Raw genomic sequence first — 18,305 nt, 5'->3', positions numbered from 1 at the left:
GTATGTAGACCTTACGCCCCTAACTTTTTCCACAAGTGAGTGGGGAGGGTGGGTGGGTGGTCTGTATGCGGACCTTACGTCCTTACCTTTTTTATGGTAGTGGTTGTTTTGAAAGACCCTTGGCTCAAGAATAACATAACAAGTTTGGAATTGTCATACTACAATTTACTTTTTAAGTTGTGAAATAATAATAATAATAAACTATTTCTATATAATTTTACCAAATGAACAAATCATAATTCATAAATAAGATATCGAAATATTATAATTAGGGGTTGCATTGATAAATTGCAAGTTTCATGATTCATCTATTAAGTGTTTGTGATTACAAATTTTTAAATACACATAAATTTGTAAAGATTTATCAGTCAACAATAATAACTACTAGTTATCCTTTAATATAATTCTTTCATATGGTATGAACAATCTTTTCACGGGCTTCTTTTTATATATAGAATATAAAATTATTACATTTTAAAATAAAATTAAAGTTATGATTTGGAATCCCCAAATCATTTTTTATTTTTATTTTTGGAGATTTGAAATTATGATTCAAAATCACATGTTCAAATATTGAGTTCATATCTCATGTCCAAACACAAGCTATATGTTACAATTAAAAATTTGAGATTTAAGTTTTAAAATTTTTAATCGTGAATTTGATTGGATCTGGATCAAGATATCCATTACGTCGTACGATATATCGATCCAAAGAACTTACTTTCCGTTTAAGTCATCCATTTTGCTCCTATCTAAAGTGATAATAGGTTGTTTCATAGAGGTGCGCGAATTCGACCACGTGATGAAAACATGTTTTAAGCTAACTGCATGTCGAACGTATAAGCGACGCTTGTGGTCACTATCCTCATTAACTCTTTACTTGCTTGTACAAAGAGCATGTCTGAGGGGCTACTACGATCACCACACTCTTGCATTTACCACCTTTTATATTTTAAAATTATAAGTTATAATAATTAATAGTTTAAAATATCTAAAAGATATTCCAATAAAAAAAATTATATTTCTTTTTCTTAGAAAATAAAAAAGAACATGAAATATTCCCCTTACCTTTACCTTTCTCTTCATTCTTCCTTTTTCAGCATAATTTAAAATTCGTTCTTTTCCAGTGTTACAGAAATGGAACCCCATCACAACCCACCACAGTCCACCGCCTTCCACCACCACCACGACGGCGGCGCCGGCGGAGCCTGCGTCAACTGCGGTGGACCCACCGCGTTCCCATCACCGCCTCCTGATCCTAACCCCAACTACATCCCCATCCGTGCTCCAGCCGTCAACCTTCCACCAGCCAATAACAGAGAAATCATCATGCGAACACCAGTTCCTCAATCACAGAGAGTCGTTCCGTTAACTCCTCCTTACTATTTCCAAACTCCGGTGAAGAAAATCCACAACCAAGACGACATCGTTCAGTTTCAATCATCTCCCACTTGCCAGAACTTCCTCGGGTTCGTGGTTTTACTATCGGAGTCTATTCGTTCACATAAACTCTCAGATCCTTGCCATGAGTCGCCTGTAGTGTTAGCCATTGTTTCTGTGCTTGAAACCCTAAGTGTCTACGTGGATGAGATCCCTTTAGCACCACAATCGTCTCGATATGGGAACTTGGCGTACCGGACGTGGCATGAACGTATGAGTTGTGATGCTGAGTCATTCTTGCTTCAGTTTCTGCCTCCGGATCTTCTCTCGGCTACTGTTGAGCTTGTTCCTTACTTTACTGATAGCTTTGGCAACTCCAGCAGAATTGATTATGGTATGCTTTTTGGTTTTAGTTTCGTTTATTGTGCTGTTATCAATCAATTAGCCTCAATCGCGAATTAGTTGAGCTCAGCTATGAAAATCCTCTGCAGAAGGTCACATAGGCAGTGTTAACTATGTGCGATTAACTGACGTTAAGTTGTTGGAGTTTTGTTGTTTTTCTTAGAGTAATTAGAGTTGCGGAAACTTTTCTTGTAAAACGATTGGAGAATGAGTACTTGATTATGGTTGAGTACTACTATTACTGCTCCAGAGTTGAGAAATGAGTTCAGTTGTGTACTAGTTGGAGGAAATGTAATTAATGCTAAGATGTGGTTCTAACATAAAATGTTAATGTTAGTCTAAGTTGCACCGACTCTTCACTTTTGATGCCGCACCCGTGTCGGATTCTCCAAAAATACACTACTTTTGGCGAATCCGACACGCACCGGTTGACATTTTGAAGAGTCCGAGCAACATAGATGTTAGAAATATATGATACATTCATCTCAGACTGATGCTCTTCCGTAGCTTTTTTCTTGTCGGATTGTATAATGGTGTGTAATATAACAATCCTGTATACGGGAGTTCAACCAGTTTAATAAAATTTACTTCATAAGAAACAAAACATGTGTTATATATTTATCATAATACATAATATAGTTATTAAAAGAATCATAATACATGAAGTGTTGAATATTATGTTGCTATAAATATCTCAGTTGAATTGTTGATATGTCTGCCCTTAGCAATCATTTCACAGTGTTCACCTCATCTTCCTATGAGATAGTGTTGGTGGATGTAAAGATGCTCAACAAATATGTAACAAGTTTTAATAATGCTAAGAGGGTAAAAAATAAATCATTTCTAAAACTTTTTCCCCCTCTGGAAAAAATTAGTGTGTCTGCCCCTGTTCATAGGCACATTTGCATTTTGTGCTTATGTTTAGTGATTGAGCATGACAACATTTGTTTTCTTCTTGTGCTGATTTAAATTCAGTTTTGATGGAGAACAACATAGTAGCCTATCTTCAGCATCTGTTTCCTTTTCTTGATACACCAATGATATAAAAAGTTACATGAAAATGACTGTACTTTTCAATCTACTTTAAGGAATTTTCTGCTCCTTTGATTTGAGCTCTTACTTTGCTGGATTATGCTATAGAACTATTTTATACGTTTTAACTATCCCTTTAGAACCTTTAAGTGCACATGACTGTTGGTGTTCTATAACTGGCCTTCCTAGAACAAATTAATATTAATTCCTAGAACTAATCACGTCTGTTATATAGGTACCGGACATGAGACAAATTTTGCAGCATGGTTGTATTGTTTAGCAAGATTAGGAGTTGTGAAAGAAGAGGACTATCAAGCTCTGGTGTCAAGGGTTTTTGTCAACTACTTGGATTTGATGAGGAAGTTGCAAGTAACCTATTGCCTAGAGCCTGCTGGGTCCCATGGGGTTTGGGGACTAGATGACTACCACTTCTTACCTTTTATATTTGGGTCATCTCAGTTGATTGATCACAAGTACATGAAACCAAAATCTATTCATAACAAAGATATCTTGGAGAACTTTGCAAATGAATATCTTTATCTCTCATGTATTGTGTTCATAATGAAGGTGAAGAAGGGAGTGTTTGCAGAGCACTCACCCATGTTAGATGACATTAGTGGTGTACCCAATTGGAACAAGGTAAACAGTGGCTTACTTAAGATGTACAAGATTGAAGTTCTGCAGAAGGTTCCTATCATGCAGCATTTCCTTTTTGGCTCCATTATCCAATGGTATGCATCTTATTTTCACCTTTTTCTCTAAGCTTTATAAATATATTGGTTATAGAAGTATTTCAGTTCCTTATGGCTTTGCTAGTCTTTAAACTCATCCCTTTTCTGGGGATTAGTTAGAATTTTAGTTTTGCATCATGAAACCTTAACCAACTAGAGGTAAGTTTTACCCTTTACCATCTTGTCCCGACTTACTGATACTTGTTAGTACTTGGAGTATGTAATTTTAAACCATAGTCAAAAGTTGAAGCGTGAATTTGGGCCTGTTTCCTCAAAGAATTTTGATACGTGGAGTCAACCCACTCTACGCTGGAACTTTGTTGATGGCATGGACAACAATGAGACAATGATAAGGTTATGAATGGGCCAAGAGTATGACGGAATGCAAAATCGAGTAATTTCAGGTAGTATAGGGTTCGAATTTAACCTTTGTACTACTTCAAAATAAATTTACGAAGAGGTATAAATGGCTTAATTTTTTGGGCATCTGTTAAATTATGCAAGCTGTAAGAATTTTGGTCTCAAGTGTTTGAAAGTTTAGAAGCCCATCATAACTAGTATAAGATACTATGAAGATAATTGTTACAACACATCATGGTTCTACTTCCTGTGTATCCCCGATTGGGTGTACTTCACAAATCTCAGGTTATTAGCTTGTTGCAATTGACCACCAAATCCCAAAACATGACTCGTCTCCTGCAGGGTCTCTCCATTTTGACTTGTTTTACCAATATCAGAAAGTGCAGATCTAGCATCCCCTTGATACAAGTTCTTCCAACATCTGAGTACAGTTTGCGTGGGGCACATTTAAATCTAGATGCCTGTTATTCTCCCTTTTTAGTATCTTCTTTAATTCTTGATCCATTATTTTTTACGTTCTCAATCATGCACCAGGTTTCCCCAGAGTCCTCTTACCACTCTATCTTGGATGTCGTTAACATGGTAGTTTATCTTGGTACATTGTGGGAGCATCACTCTAAAGATAACGACTAGATCGATGAGATGCATTGGTATCTTTTAATTTATCATACTAACAATAAATGAACCTTTTACTTTCTCATCTGTATATCTTGCAATTTCACAAGTCATTATATGATTTCGGGCTTATTATATGATTCTTTGGCATCTCTGCGAATCTGAAGCTTAATTTTCTTTGCTCTTTCATCCAGGCAATGATGTGATTGTCGGTCTTTTTTCCGAGTCAGGGGTCATTCATATATAAGCTTCCTATTTATCAGCAGCTATATAGTGATGGAGGAAACATTACATTCTAATATTTTGGCAGCGAACATCTACACAATTTGATGCTTCTAATGTATCAGCCTTTTATTCAACGGCAGTTTTCGTTTTGATAACAGTGATGTCTGGGTCAGCTTGCCCGTACCTTGACTATTCTACCGGATACCTATACTACCTTCCACCAGCTTATTGTCTAGATTTTGAATATTGTTGTTATAAAAGTGATCTTGAAGATAATTTCATGGCAATATGTATAATTACTCCAGTTGCAGAGTGGTAGTCTAAACTTTTGACAAATATGTCTCTGCAATCCTTGTGAGTTGTGACAAATACCATGAAATTCCTTTTCCTGGGGAAGTATAATGGTCTCCGTTTTTGTTTTACTCTTCTTTTTAGTCTATTTAAAAAAATATCTTTTTTCCTTTTTTGGTCTCTTTAAGTGACATTTAAAACCACAAGATTAAAAGACATTTTGATATATTTTATATATGTCTTCAATTTAAGAACATAGGATCTAAAAGTCTTTTATGCCTTTTTAAATTATTCAAGTCAAAATTAGATAAATAAATTGAAACAAATGGAGTTGCTATTGTCTTTATGTTCTTATTTATTGGCATCTCTAAAATATTTTTGAAGCCATCTTGTGGTATAGAAAAAAGTTCATATCATATTTTTTTTTCGAGTAAAACATTTCATTGCATTACTTTAAAATATAATATTATATCAACTTCATAATTTGTTTTGATTGCTAGGGAAAAAAATTAATTACGATTCTCATCTTATTTATTGGACACTTTAAAAACAACATAAGCTTGTAGGACAAGAAGATATCTCATTTTTGTTTCTCTAGGAAAAACCATACTTTGTGTTACAGTAATTAATTAATCTTAAAGGAGAAAACTCACGTATGAAATTGTATTTTCTTTGTCTGAATTCGTAAGTTACCAAAGGTAGGGATAATCGTTCAGGTCTTATTGTGAAAGAAAAAAGTCGTCCAGCCATAGCAGACGGGCTGCTTCCTTTGTCGTCGGCCGGAAGCTTTTAGCGAGGAGACTTTAGGATAAGTTGCTAAAACAAACGAGATGGGAGGATTGACCTGTTTAGATAATTTCGAAGAAAGACCTTTGACAGCAAGTAGACAGTATGTTTCACAAGCTATCTTTGTAAAATAAAGAGATTAGTAAATCAAACAAATGAAAGAAAAATATCATGTGATTTCTCTTCATTTTGTGTTTAAGCTATAATGGATAGAGTTAACTAATACTTAACGCTGACGGAATGTGACATATTGTAAAATTAATTGAAGTGCGTGCAAACGAACTTGAACACCACAATTATCCAAAAAACAAGAGACTATTTACAAACATAAAAAAATCTTTATTTTTGGCCTTCAATTTGCGACAAAATTGAGAATATCACTCCATTTATTATGAAAATAAAAGAGTGAATAAGTTCTGTAACAATAAGCAACTTGAATTTGATATTTTGAAATTCTGCAAATAGTTATTTGATAATCATATAATTCGTTCGGTTTAATAGCGCGATTTTTTCTTATTGTCGGATAAATATTGTATAGAGAAACAATATGACAATTGATCCAAATAATTATAATTTGATATAACTAATTCATCCAAATATTATTTGTGCATCACACAAATTCTAAAAGAAGAACAATCTAACAAAGTATCCCGCATTCATACAAGATTCAAGAAAAGACCACACTTCAAGAAATATGACATAAACAATCTACCTTAATACAAACATTAATATATGTGAATCGAATCTTACCTATATTAGGTCACACAAAATTCTAATACCCTCAAAAGTACCTATCACATTTAAAACTTTTAATTTAAGAAGTCAATTACAACAATTTATTTTATTTTTTTAAAAAAAGGAAGTGTAAAAGAAATTAAAGCATAATTTTTTTGATAACTTTTCCAAAAAGGCATATATACCAAAGCCTAATAAAATCAAGAAAAGGGTTTTTCTCTTCCCCCTTTCATCTGTGCTAAAACCTCTCATCTTCCTTTTCAAGAACAAACCTTTACCCCCCACCCCCAACCCCCATCCCAACCCCACTACACCCATTTTCACTCATACTCTGCTACCCCAGATACCCTTTTCAGTCATTTGAATCATATTGTCATCAGTTGGCTGTATCTCTACAAATCTTCTTGAATTTTTTTGAGCATTTGGGGTTGTAAAGTTTGAAGTGTTTGGTTAGTAAAGATTTGGTTTTTTCAATTTGTTAAAGAAAATGAAACAAAGGGTTGGATTTGCATTTATTAGAGAAAGCTTGTATCGTAAGCTAATAAAACCAAGCTCTGCTCCTCCTAGACATTATTGCGCGTCTTCAGCTAATGTTCCTCCAACTCCTCCACTACCTAAGGTTCCTCATTCTTCAAAAAAGGTACTTTCTTTCTTATGTTTTTTTCTATTTGGTTTTATAGTTTTGTATCTTTAGTTTTGTTAACTTAAGAGTACTAGTTTAATAATAGAGGTTTTTTCTTGGTGAGAAGTATATGATAGAGTTACTTGGTACCTGTATTTGTATGTGGTAGGAATAGTCGAGGTGGGTGCAAGCTATCCTGTATAAAATAAGTTCTATAGGAACCTTTATTTTCTTAGAGTAGTAATTTAATAATACTGGAGTTTTCTTGCTGAGAAGTATAAGATAGAGTTACTGGGTACTTGTATTGGTACGAGGTAGGAGTTGGTCGAGGTGCGTGCGAACTATCCCTGATATCATAGTTACAAAAAGAAGTTCTATAGAGAATTTTTATTTTCGTAGAGTACTAGTTTAATAATAGAGGAATTTTCTTGCTGAGAAGTATAGGATAGAGTTACCAGGTATTTTATTTGTACGAGGTAGTTGGTACCCCGTGGAATTAGTCAAGGTGTGTGCAAGTTGTCCTGGACAGCATAGTTATTAAACAAAGTTCTGCAGAGAATCTTTATGGTTGAAATAGAGATACAAATTGCCAAAGTTTGTATTTGATTGGGATATGGTTGGATTTCAAGTGACTTATCATAAAAAAAGGTTGGATGTTGGCACAAGAATTTGGACTCACTAGGATAAATCATGCAGTTAAGAAAAAGAAGTAACTTCCAATGGCATAAAAATGGGACATGAAGAAGTATTTAATTTCTCTTTTTATCAATCTAAGTTGGGGATATTGAATCATTTTGAGTGTATCTTATTTCCTTTTCCTTTTTTCATTCCTGAAACATTCACATGAATTTATCAATGGATTTGATTAGCGTAACCATGTCAAGTAAATGAAGTAAATCATTTATAAAAAAAACTTTTACCCTTTTTCTCGAGGATATTGGAAGTTCCATCTGGGATTTCCCCATTTTGAATACTGATGGCCTGAGTTTTAGAACGTGGTATATGCTAATCGCCTATGAGTTCAGGAGCTGTATTCTAATTTACTTACGATTTTACAAGGGTTAGTAATTTCTTCTGCATGCTTCTTGTATTTCACTTCAGTATCTTGGTTAACTCTGTAGGGAAGGTTGCTTACAGGAGCCACAATTGGTCTACTAATAGCTGGGGGAGCTTATGCAAGTACAGTTGATGAAGCCACCTTCTGGTACTGAATTTAAATCTTTGAGATATGTACTTTTACAGCATTGGTTTTAGAATAGTTGAGAGACAAATAAATGCACATGTTCTGTATAGATTTCTTTTCATGAATTTTGTAGTGAACCAAACAAAGGAAATTAAATGGTAATGCAGTGTAATTTGTTTTTGGGCACATTGGTCGGATGAACACAGAAGCACACACAAGAAGAGAAAAAGAATACGGTACATTTACATCTTAGTGTACCTGCAACTTTTCATTCTAAGACATTCTTCCGATATGGATTATGATATTTGGAGGGATGCATGAAACTTACTGTTCTTCTTTGGAGTTTGGACTTTAGCATATTTGGATATGAGACTCAACCAAGGCCAAGAGTAGTAGGATTCCTGTTCAGAGATAATTTTTGGCTTATCAACTCAATAATGTGTTCTCAGGAAAGGAGGAGGGAGATAGTAAAGCTGTCAGCATCTTCTTCTTTTTTTCGGGTTAAGACTTCTTAACTCTTTGCTTTTCTAGAGGGGTGTGGTTGGGGTTGGGGATGAGTTTACATTGTTTCACGGGAAGAAACACCCTTACACTTTGTTGGGATGGTTGTTAGGTATTGTTTCATAATGTATTGTATCGTATTGTATTGTTTTAATGAATGCAATGTTTGCATAGATTGTATTGTTCTCCGTCGATATATAATGTCACATATCAACAATTTGAATGATAAACCTACAAGAAAAGTAGGGTATGGGGTAGAGCTACTATGAAAAGGCAGGGTAAAAGATAAAATAAGATTATTAATGAAGTCAAAATAAGAAGAGAATATTAAGGTAACGATGTGATCACACCAAATCGGTCGTTACACAAAATGAGACTTTACGTCGTTACCTAACGATGGATTAAACAATATGATACAATGAAATTTAAGTAACAATCAAAACAAACATTGTATCTAAACTAACATTACAATACAACGGGTAACAACCATCCAAACAAGGTGTTAGTAGATATTAGATGTGGATGATTCAGAAAATGTTGAGGGATCTAGTCTATATCTTGTTCTCTGATCCCCACACAGAAAAGCCATCCCCCAGTCTGTTTCATTATAAGAGTTAGAGCAACCTATAAACAAAATAGACTACCCCTTTTGTATATTTGCATCTACTGGATGCCTTAATGAAATCTCACTTACTTCATAAAAAAAAAACATAAACAAAATAGACAACTGCACCTCAGTCCCAACTCCCAAACAAGTTGGCACAATCTATAAAATTCATAAAAAAATGCTTCCCTAGTTGCTCGTGAGATGAAAAGAGAAAATGATGCTAGTTGGTGCTTCATACATGTGTTGGCTTAAAAGTGAATTTATCAGAATATGAGTGGTTGTTTTGTGGGGGTGCTACCTTAAGTGGTTCATCTGTGATAAAATTGCTCAGTTGTGAGTATTTATTTGTTTACTAGATATGTAATGAATTTATTGATGTGGGTGAATACCTTGTATAAAAGTGGTACACAAAAGACAGAACCTGCATTATATGATTCTCTACTATGGTTACACGTCACCCTTGAAATTGTCCTAAAATGAAAAGACTGGCATCAACTGTATAAATTTACTTTCTGCTCCTTCAAAAGCTCTTTTATTGTTCTTTCTTTGAAGCACCCACATAAGTACCAAAGTAGCTGTGTTCTGCTCTTCATCTTCTTTTGAAGGCTCAGCAATGCGTTACATTTCCAAATAATCAACAGTGAAATTTGGGGTTTGAGAATGCTGTTTCCTTAAATTAGAGGTAATTGGTTGCCTATGCTTTCTTGATGGCTTCTTCAAATAGATTGATAGTCTTGCCAACGGTAGAATTGTTCAAGGATATTGGTCTGCTTCAACGAGCTTGTTGGTTTGAGTTGGATGTTATATAGGTACACAAGATTTTTGATCATCATACACATATAAGGCATATTTGTATTTGCAGTTTGATTTGTGAGATTCTGTTGACAATCTTCTTCATCTTCTTGGCTAATTAAGTAGATAAACTAATTCGTGTTCTCCCTTTTTCCCTTTGGCTGAACTATATCTACTGCTGTTTATACAAAGTTTGGGTGAAAATAACATTAATGTTCCAAAAAACGTGCAGTGGCTGGCTATTCTCAGCAACAAAGCTTGTAAATCCATTCTTTGCATTTCTAGATCCAGAGGTTGCTCACAGACTGGCAGTCTCTGCTGCTGCCCGAGGATGGGTCCCAAGGGAGAAGAGGACTGATCTTCCTATATTGGGCCTTGATGTATGGGGAAGAAGGTTCTCAAATCCTGTTGGTCTTGCTGCTGGTTTTGACAAGAATGCTGAGGCCGTTGAAGGCTTGCTTGGATTAGGTTTTGGTTTTGTTGAGGTTGGCTCAGTAACTCCCATTCCACAGGAAGGCAACCCAAAACCACGTATATTTAGGTTGCCAAATGAAGGGTAAGAATGTATGTCTAATCAGATTGTCACCAACTCACCATCAACATCTATTATGTTTTCTGATCTTGAACTGTTTTTCTTTTCTTGTGGTTTTCCCAGTGAAGTTCATTTCTATATCTTTAATAATTAAAAAGCTTGATGCTTATCAAAAATAAAAAGAAGATCGCCTGATTGTGGTAGTTGTAAAAGTAAGAATCTTTTTATTGCTTGCAGTGCTTTAATCAATAGGTGTGGCTTCAATAGTGAAGGAATTGTTGCTGTTGCCAAACGGTTGGGTGCTCAGCATGGTAAGAGAAAGTTGGAAACATCTAGTACTTCATCTCCAGCAGGAGATGAAGTCAAGCATGGAGGGAAAGCTGGTCCTGGTATTCTTGGTGTTAACCTTGGAAAGAACAAGACAAGTGAAGATGCTGCAGCAGATTATGTACAAGGAGTTCATACATTATCTCAGTATGCTGACTACTTGGTAGATGTCTGAAATTAAATGTTTCTTTTGCTTGGATATTTGCATGATCTTGGGTTACACCTGTTTGGTATTTCTTTTTGTTTTATGTGTGTGTGTAGACTTGTTTGCTTTTGTGATCTAGTTTCTACAAATGTGTATAAATTTGTTTTTTATTTAATTATCTTCTAGAATGAAAAAAAATATGTATTAGACTCCCAGTTTGCGGCCTGAAGGACCAGGACACTTGTTCTTTTGCTAAACACCCTTTAGACTAATTCATCAAATATAGGAAGGTGTAAAAAGAACCCCCACCCTCCCACACACTCCAAAGAAAGAATTACAGACTAAAAATTTCATAAGCTCTTCTGTGTTTGTTTTATTTTCTGATACTTTACGTCTGGTGTTTCTGGCAATGTCACATTCCATTTCGTCTTTTGATAGAAGCGGAAACAAAATATAGTAATTGTTTTTTAATGTCTGAGAACAATTGGGTAACTTTTCTCTAAGTTAATTCTCTTGATGAAATGAGACATCCTCTACCAACTTCTGGAGGATCCTCCCTAATATTGCTTATAAGACTGATTCATCGTCTCCTTTACTGCTTTAGGTAATTAATATCTCATCACCAAATACTCCTGGACTACGCCAACTTCAGGGAAGAAAGCAACTGAAGGATCTTGTAAAGAAGGTTTTTGCCTGATGCCTTTCTGTTTCATCGTTGTAGTTCACCTCTGGTTATATTTAAGACCATATCACCAAGTCTTAGATTAAGTTCTTTCTGTACCTTTATTTAGGTTCAGGCAGCACGTGATGAAATGCAGTGGGGTGAGGAAGGACCTCCGCCTTTACTTGTGAAAATTGCTCCAGATTTGTCCAAACAAGATCTCGAAGATATTGCAGCGGTATGGAAGCATTTCTACTCATATGTAAACTAGCTTGGGATTGAGGTGTAGTAGTTGTTGATTGGCTTATAGCTTGTTTTCTTTGTACTATTGTAGGTGGCTCTTGCACTTCGTGTGGATGGACTGGTACAGTTTGAAGAACACTTTTAGTATTCTTTTTTGCGTTTTTTAATAAGTTAAAGTAAGTCCCTTTAGTGTTGGATTTCGAGCAGCACTTTGGTGTTGGGAGATTCATGGTGACAATATCTAATTGGTTTCTGATTATACCTATCCAGAAAGAGAAAGCTATTTGGTTTGTGACGTTGAGCTTATAGTGACCAACAGTTTATTCCATGTTGGGGCTTGGGGTTCTGTGGTTCACTGTTCAATTTATCCTCAAATAATTATTAAGAGCTGAGCAACTGGTCACTTGTACTATTATAATCAGATTTAAAACTTTTATAATCTTGGCTTTTCTATAGATAATGGATCAGGATTTTCATGAAATTGACACCAAGGTGTTGCCAATCCCCAGCTATAAGAAATAATGATGTATTAGCCTCAAAAAAGGAAAGAAACAAAGCTTTGTTATCTAGATATTGTAACTTCCTCCAACAAGTTACATTTGCCATCATGATTGCTTCAGCTGTCAAGCGAAACATTAAGCTAGTAGGAATTAATGTTTTTGTGTGAATCATTTCTTATTAATTTTCTTGTGCTATTCTCATTGTTTCAAATGCGAAGTGTCTATTCATGAAGAAATAATTTTGGGTAGGAGCATTCCCTCCCCTCTCCCAACCCTTACTCCTCAAAAGAAAAGATAGCAGAAATAAAACGCAGAGAGCACAAATACGGTTGGCATGCTTTATGCTTTACTTATTTTCATGTTTGACCTCTACATTCCACGAGACATTTCATTTTTTAACATAAAATATCAACATTATATGCTATGCTTTGCTTGTAGATTATATCAAATACTACAATCCAAAGACCAGATTCAGTAAGTCAAAACCCTGTGGCTCAAGAGACTGGTGGCTTGAGTGGGAAGCCACTCTTTAATATGTCAACAAATATACTGAAAGAGATGTACATTCTGACTAAGGTATGTGTACTGCCCCATTGTATCAGGAATATGTGCACAGTGCTAGTTATCAAATTGGAGTGGAACAGGTGGATTGGTTCCTTTTGGTCCTCCCTGTGTCTTGTTGCTGTATTTAAAAATATCCATGTCAAAGTTCTCCTTAAAAAAAAAGCTTTTCTTCAATCTTCTTTTGTAATTTTCCCTGTTATAGAAATAACACAGATTCCTTTAACTTTGACTACATAAAATTGTTATCTATGGAGTACAACTTCAAGTATTTGTTGTTCTATTGAATATGATATATTGTATTCTTATATTTTTTGTTAACTTTTCCGCTGCTCAAACTTTAACCTCGAATAATGCTTTTACTGATTATTTGAGGTGAAACTATCTGCATATTGCTCTGTCCACTTCTGTCTCTCGCTATATTCATATCCTCAGCATATGATTGTAACTCACTGTTGCCAAACATTTTCATTTTGTAAGGACAAAAAGAATATCTTCCGTTGTTCTTTATTTGATGCAACAGATAACCCAATATGTTTGTTCTAACAGGGAAGGATTCCTTTGATTGGTTGTGGAGGTATTAGCAGGTACTCCACTCCCTCATCCATGATTGTAACAAGTATTAACATCTTTCATTAGATATTCTGGTAAATATTTGAATACTTGAAATCTGCATTTCTTGCAGTGGCGAGGATGCTTACAAAAAAATTCGAGCTGGTGCGACTCTTGTTCAGCTTTATACAGCATTTGGATATGGAGGACCCGCACTTATCCCCAATATAAAGGTATTGGTTTGTCATGCTCAATAATTTCTGAATATCTATCATATATTCTTTCGTTAGAGTTTCTATAAATAACACGAAGTATAGAAGAAATATGGTACAGGATGACACCTTGATTCCAACAGATATCCATACATGCATTTCAAAAGTTCTCTTGCCTCTCATTCATGGGATTGAGGCAGATTTTCAAGTTGGGACATTTTAGTTTTTCTTTTAGCTAGTGTAGACATAAAAGTTTATTCATAGAATCATGATTAGCTACAGGGTGTAAAGAAGGAGAGATCCTTTCTATACTCTTTTGGTTGGGTCAAAGCTGTGAGGGCCGATGGTGCCAGCAGTAGAAGAGGGATAAGGGAATAGGTATATACCATGTTGATATCATGCATGAGGTAATAAGTATATACCATGTGTGTGAAATATAACCACACAGCTGACTGATAATCCATCCCCTATTTCATAAGACTAGAATGGCATCAAGCATTAGGTAAATCAATCTAAAGTCTGAATTTCCGCTTTGAGGTCCCATTAGCTCAAGAAACTCGAGTTTAAAGTGGTTCCTACCCCCTTCTTTTCAGGTGCTTTTGTGCGTGTGCTGTAGTATCTTTTGCAGACACTTAACCCAGTTACATTGCATAGTGTTGTGTCTTTAACCTGGAAATTGGCATAGCACAATCTCTTTTATCCCTACTAAACTTAATACTTGATGGATTCACCGGATATGGCTGTAAATTTTGCACAGGATTGTGTTTGATTTTACTTTGTGAAGTTCAGGATTGTTGAGGGAAGTGCACATTCAACTCCAATTTTAATCCTTTTTGAGATAAACTGCTGCTATAAATACGAGCCGCTTAATCTTCCACTACCCTAGTTACATTTTTTCCTGCTCTCATCTGCAAACGAAAACATATTCTACTCTCTTCTTGCAATGATATCACTTTCTTTATTTCTACTCTCACTTGTAGATTAACAAATATTCTGCTCACGTATTGCAACACTGTCTCTTTCTATAGGCTGAACTCGCACATTGCTTAGAAAAGGATGGTTACAAGTCAGTCCATGAAGCTGTTGGAGCAGACTGCAGATAGTTTTCGCTGTAGTCAACCAGTCATTTGAGCTCGAGGGGCTGACAACATTTTTGCCGCAGTCTTAATAAAATGAAAAATTTGGTCCCTTCCCATTTTGCCTCATACAATTTTCTACATAATTTGTGATGCCTTCCAAAAATTTAGAAGTTTTACTTGTGGCAAGTGACTCATATTTTTCTTAATGTAACATAGTAACAAAATTTTGGATCTTTGGTTGATATTTGTCTTTGATATGGAGTTGAATCCACAAAATACAAAGTGAAAGGTAATGGTGAATTCTTGCTCATAGTTTCTCTTTAAGCTTTCTTTCCTTTGAGCCGATGGTCTATTAGAAACAACTTCCCTACTTTGTGAAGGTCGAACTATAGATTCTATTAAAATCGTACACTGATAGTGAAAAATTTATTTTCAAATGCAAACACAAGATTTTGCTACAATATAAATGGAAATTAGCTTGATCTTTGATTCACATATATCACCTATGGCTAAAGTACAAGTATTGAGACGGAACAAGAGCGTGAAAAATAGGAATAACAATGTGATTTGTATTGTATGGATTTGATAAATACAACGTTTTAATGTATTATATCATTTACAGTCGTTACTTTATATCACACATCAGCAATTTGATGGATAAAAGATGGGGTAGTGCTATTATAATAAGGTAAAAGACAATAAGATTACTAAATAAGTAAAGATACAATTACGCGATCACATCAAATAGATCCTTACCTAAAATAGACTTTTCATCTCTACATGTCGATCGATTTAACAATAAGTAACAATAAAAAAAAACATTGTATGTAAATTAACAACATAATACAATACAATATTCTCCAAACAAGTTGTTTTAACTATCTGATTTCCAAAACTCTTTGCCCTACTAAGCCAGATTCGCGCCACGTACTGCTGGGAAGGGGACACGATCAAGAATTCAAGATCAATAAAACCTGGTTGAATCCGAACAGGGATAGTAGCGCTCATTCTTAACCAATTCCAAAAGAGTTCGCCATAAAAGGGGAAGCACTCTCTACCAACACATAATTGATTATTTAATGGTGGCAAAAGCTAGTAAATCTTGATTTTGTTCAAATTCCAACATATGTGTTGCTTCCAAACAAATCCAAGCTTCTATCCCACCATCTATAGAATCCATGAGCAAAATCATATTCTTGGAATTAAGTTCCATAATACTCATCCATTTTGGCTTCCCCCATCCAAAATTTGCTTTATAAAATGGCACACCACACCAACTAGTAAAATGATACAACTCAATATCACTACTTCTTGATAAAATATCTCCAATCATTTTCCAATTTTCAATTATGGGATCTAAAGCCACATCCCAATTTAAACTCTTTGTGCCATTTTTACTATAAGGAAAATCTAATAAACTTTTTCTAACTATAGTCACTATATTTGGTAACTCATTAATGTCTCTCTCACTTTTAGTACACAATGAAAAGCCAAGAAAATTTCCAATAGTCCCACTAGGCAATGAAGGTACAAGTCTTTTCCTAACATTCACTACATGTGATAAGTAAGATGAACCAGAACTACTTTTAGATGAGACAGTCACACATTTCCATATCAGAGCTGACACAGCTTCAACACGCGTAGGGCTAGGTACATCCTTAGATAAAGCTTTAGTCTTAAGATTCGCGATGCTAGGTCCATCAAACAAGAAGATCTTCGAAACGAGTTGTTGTTCATTAACAACAAGATTAGTAAATGGTGATGGAGGGGGTTTTTGGGTTGGTGGGAAGACTTTGACCCCTGTTTTAAAATCAGGGGTCTGTAATAACTGGGCATCCATTGCTCCTCCTCGAGCAGTAGATGCCCAGTTATTGATGAAAGTGGAAATAGACGTAGCGTCGGATAACTTATGAGAAACCCAACAACCTAGAATCATGCCACCACATTCAAAGAATGTGACTTGAACAATCAACAAATGAGTTTGCAATAGTGAATCAAGTGTTGGGACAAAGTGTCCACAAGCGTTTGTTTTAATGCCTGAGAGAAGAATGTCTTCTTGAAGGTTATAGTTATGTGCAAAAGCTTCAATAAATAATACACCAAAATCATCATTATTATGATTATTGCAACTTATTGAAGTGTTTTCATTGATTAATCTACCAGCAAAGGGATAAAAATCAGATAGAATTTTGGATAATGAATTTTTTAGTTGTTGGGATTTTGTTGATATGTTGGTTGATTCTTGATCATCATGTGGATAGTATAGAAAAATTGGGTAGTGAGGAAGGGGGGCAAGTTGATCTAGAGCTGAAAAATTGAAGGATTCAATATGACAAACTTTAGGTTTAATCAAATTTTGTGATATTATCTCTACTTTTTTCTCCATGGCCAGAGATATTTTTGTCTAATAAGTTGGCAATGGCTTTATATATAACAACAACAACAAAAAGCTCTCTGTAATAGTGGAGTTTGTGAAGGGTAAAATATACGCAGACCTTACTGATACATTTTGGATCTTAGCTCAAATGAAGTAATCAAAGTAGGCAAAGGCAGATCTAGGAGTGGGAGAGGGTGTTCACCAGAACTCCCTCGCCAAAAGGTTACACTGTATATGTAAGATACTTTTTGTTTTTAGTGTGTATATAGATTTTATATCTCCTAAATACACAAGTAGAGGTTGATTCAATGATTTAAGAGTTCAAAAAACTACGTTTTTATTTTTCGAACCCTCTTAATGAAAATCTTGATTTCGCTACTGAAAGCAGGATTAAAAGGAGATAACGATAGAATAAAAAAACTTGTATGTATAGTTGAGTTTGAGTGTTTGACTTAGATATACCAATAGTGTGAAAAAGGATTATATATTATCAAATCACTCAAAAGATATATGTACTATATAGTTAGGTAATGAAATGAGACTTGTAATTTTGAAAATGAAGACAAATTTAAGTTACCTGCTACCTCAGGAAAAATGAAATAATATTTAAAAGATGTTTAAACCCTAAGTTCATTGTTACTTCTCGATAAAATGTCATTGTGAGTAATTCTTTTTTTAATAGCATTGATAATTGGTAACCTAAAGTAAAATAATGTAACTTGTTATAATAGGTTAAAACTACATTAGCGATGAAAGAATTTATTATATTATCCGTTAGTATATATAATTTAATTGTAGATGGCTATAATTTCTAAATCGACAGAAGTAGGTGAAACAGCATGTAAATAAAAATC

At 34.8% G+C, this 18,305-nt stretch overlaps 3 protein-coding genes across 3 annotated transcripts; 2 read left to right on the top strand and 1 right to left on the bottom strand.

The window, feature by feature from the left end:
- The first annotated feature begins 1,084 nt into the window (after positions 1-1,084).
- On the top strand, positions 1,085-5,167 carry LOC125847038 (uncharacterized). Its single transcript, XM_049526749.1, has 3 exons — positions 1,085-1,774; positions 3,050-3,545; positions 4,715-5,167. The coding sequence occupies exons 1-3, from the start codon at positions 1,138-1,140 to the stop codon at positions 4,719-4,721; spliced, it is 1,140 nt and encodes a 379-aa protein (XP_049382706.1). The 5' UTR covers positions 1,085-1,137; the 3' UTR covers positions 4,722-5,167.
- Positions 5,168-6,765: 1,598 nt separating this feature from the next.
- LOC125851627 (dihydroorotate dehydrogenase (quinone), mitochondrial) lies at positions 6,766-15,384 on the top strand. The gene is made up of 11 exons (XM_049531399.1): positions 6,766-7,197; positions 8,301-8,383; positions 10,495-10,818; positions 11,032-11,284; positions 11,871-11,951; positions 12,058-12,165; positions 12,262-12,291; positions 13,109-13,246; positions 13,781-13,818; positions 13,917-14,016; positions 15,024-15,384. Exons 1-11 carry the CDS (start codon positions 7,045-7,047, stop codon positions 15,096-15,098), a joined length of 1,383 nt encoding a protein of 460 aa, XP_049387356.1. The 5' UTR covers positions 6,766-7,044; the 3' UTR covers positions 15,099-15,384.
- Positions 15,385-15,938: 554 nt separating this feature from the next.
- LOC125878309 (tabersonine-19-hydroxy-O-acetyltransferase-like) lies at positions 15,939-17,460 on the bottom strand. Its single transcript, XM_049559538.1, has one exon. The coding sequence runs from the start codon at positions 17,458-17,460 to the stop codon at positions 16,147-16,149; it is 1,314 nt and encodes a 437-aa protein (XP_049415495.1). The 3' UTR covers positions 15,939-16,146.
- Positions 17,461-18,305: the final 845 nt, after the last annotated feature.

Source organism: Solanum stenotomum, chromosome 1, assembly GCF_019186545.1.
Source record: "Solanum stenotomum isolate F172 chromosome 1, ASM1918654v1, whole genome shotgun sequence".
NCBI lineage: Eukaryota > Viridiplantae > Streptophyta > Magnoliopsida > Solanales > Solanaceae > Solanum > Solanum stenotomum.
Note: the sequence above shows the minus strand (reverse complement) of the source record. Positions and strands in the feature narration are given on the sequence as shown.

What these genes read in the sequence shown, in the direction of transcription:
- LOC125847038 (XM_049526749.1), top strand. Translation starts at nt 1,138, where the DNA reads ATGGAACCCCATCACAACCCACCACAGTCCACCGCCTTCCACCACCAC. An exon ending in CTCCAGCAGAATTGATTATG is followed by an intron (nt 1,775 to 3,049) that starts GTATGCTTTTTG and finishes TCTGTTATATAG; the next exon opens with GTACCGGACATGAGACAAAT.
- LOC125851627 (XM_049531399.1), top strand. Translation starts at nt 7,045, where the DNA reads ATGAAACAAAGGGTTGGATTTGCATTTATTAGAGAAAGCTTGTATCGT. An exon ending in ATCTCGAAGATATTGCAGCG is followed by an intron (nt 12,166 to 12,261) that starts GTATGGAAGCAT and finishes GTACTATTGTAG; the next exon opens with GTGGCTCTTGCACTTCGTGT. An exon ending in CACTTCGTGTGGATGGACTG is followed by an intron (nt 12,292 to 13,108) that starts GTACAGTTTGAA and finishes CTTTGCTTGTAG; the next exon opens with ATTATATCAAATACTACAAT.
- LOC125878309 (XM_049559538.1), bottom strand. Translation starts at nt 17,460, where the DNA reads ATGGAGAAAAAAGTAGAGATAATATCACAAAATTTGATTAAACCTAAA.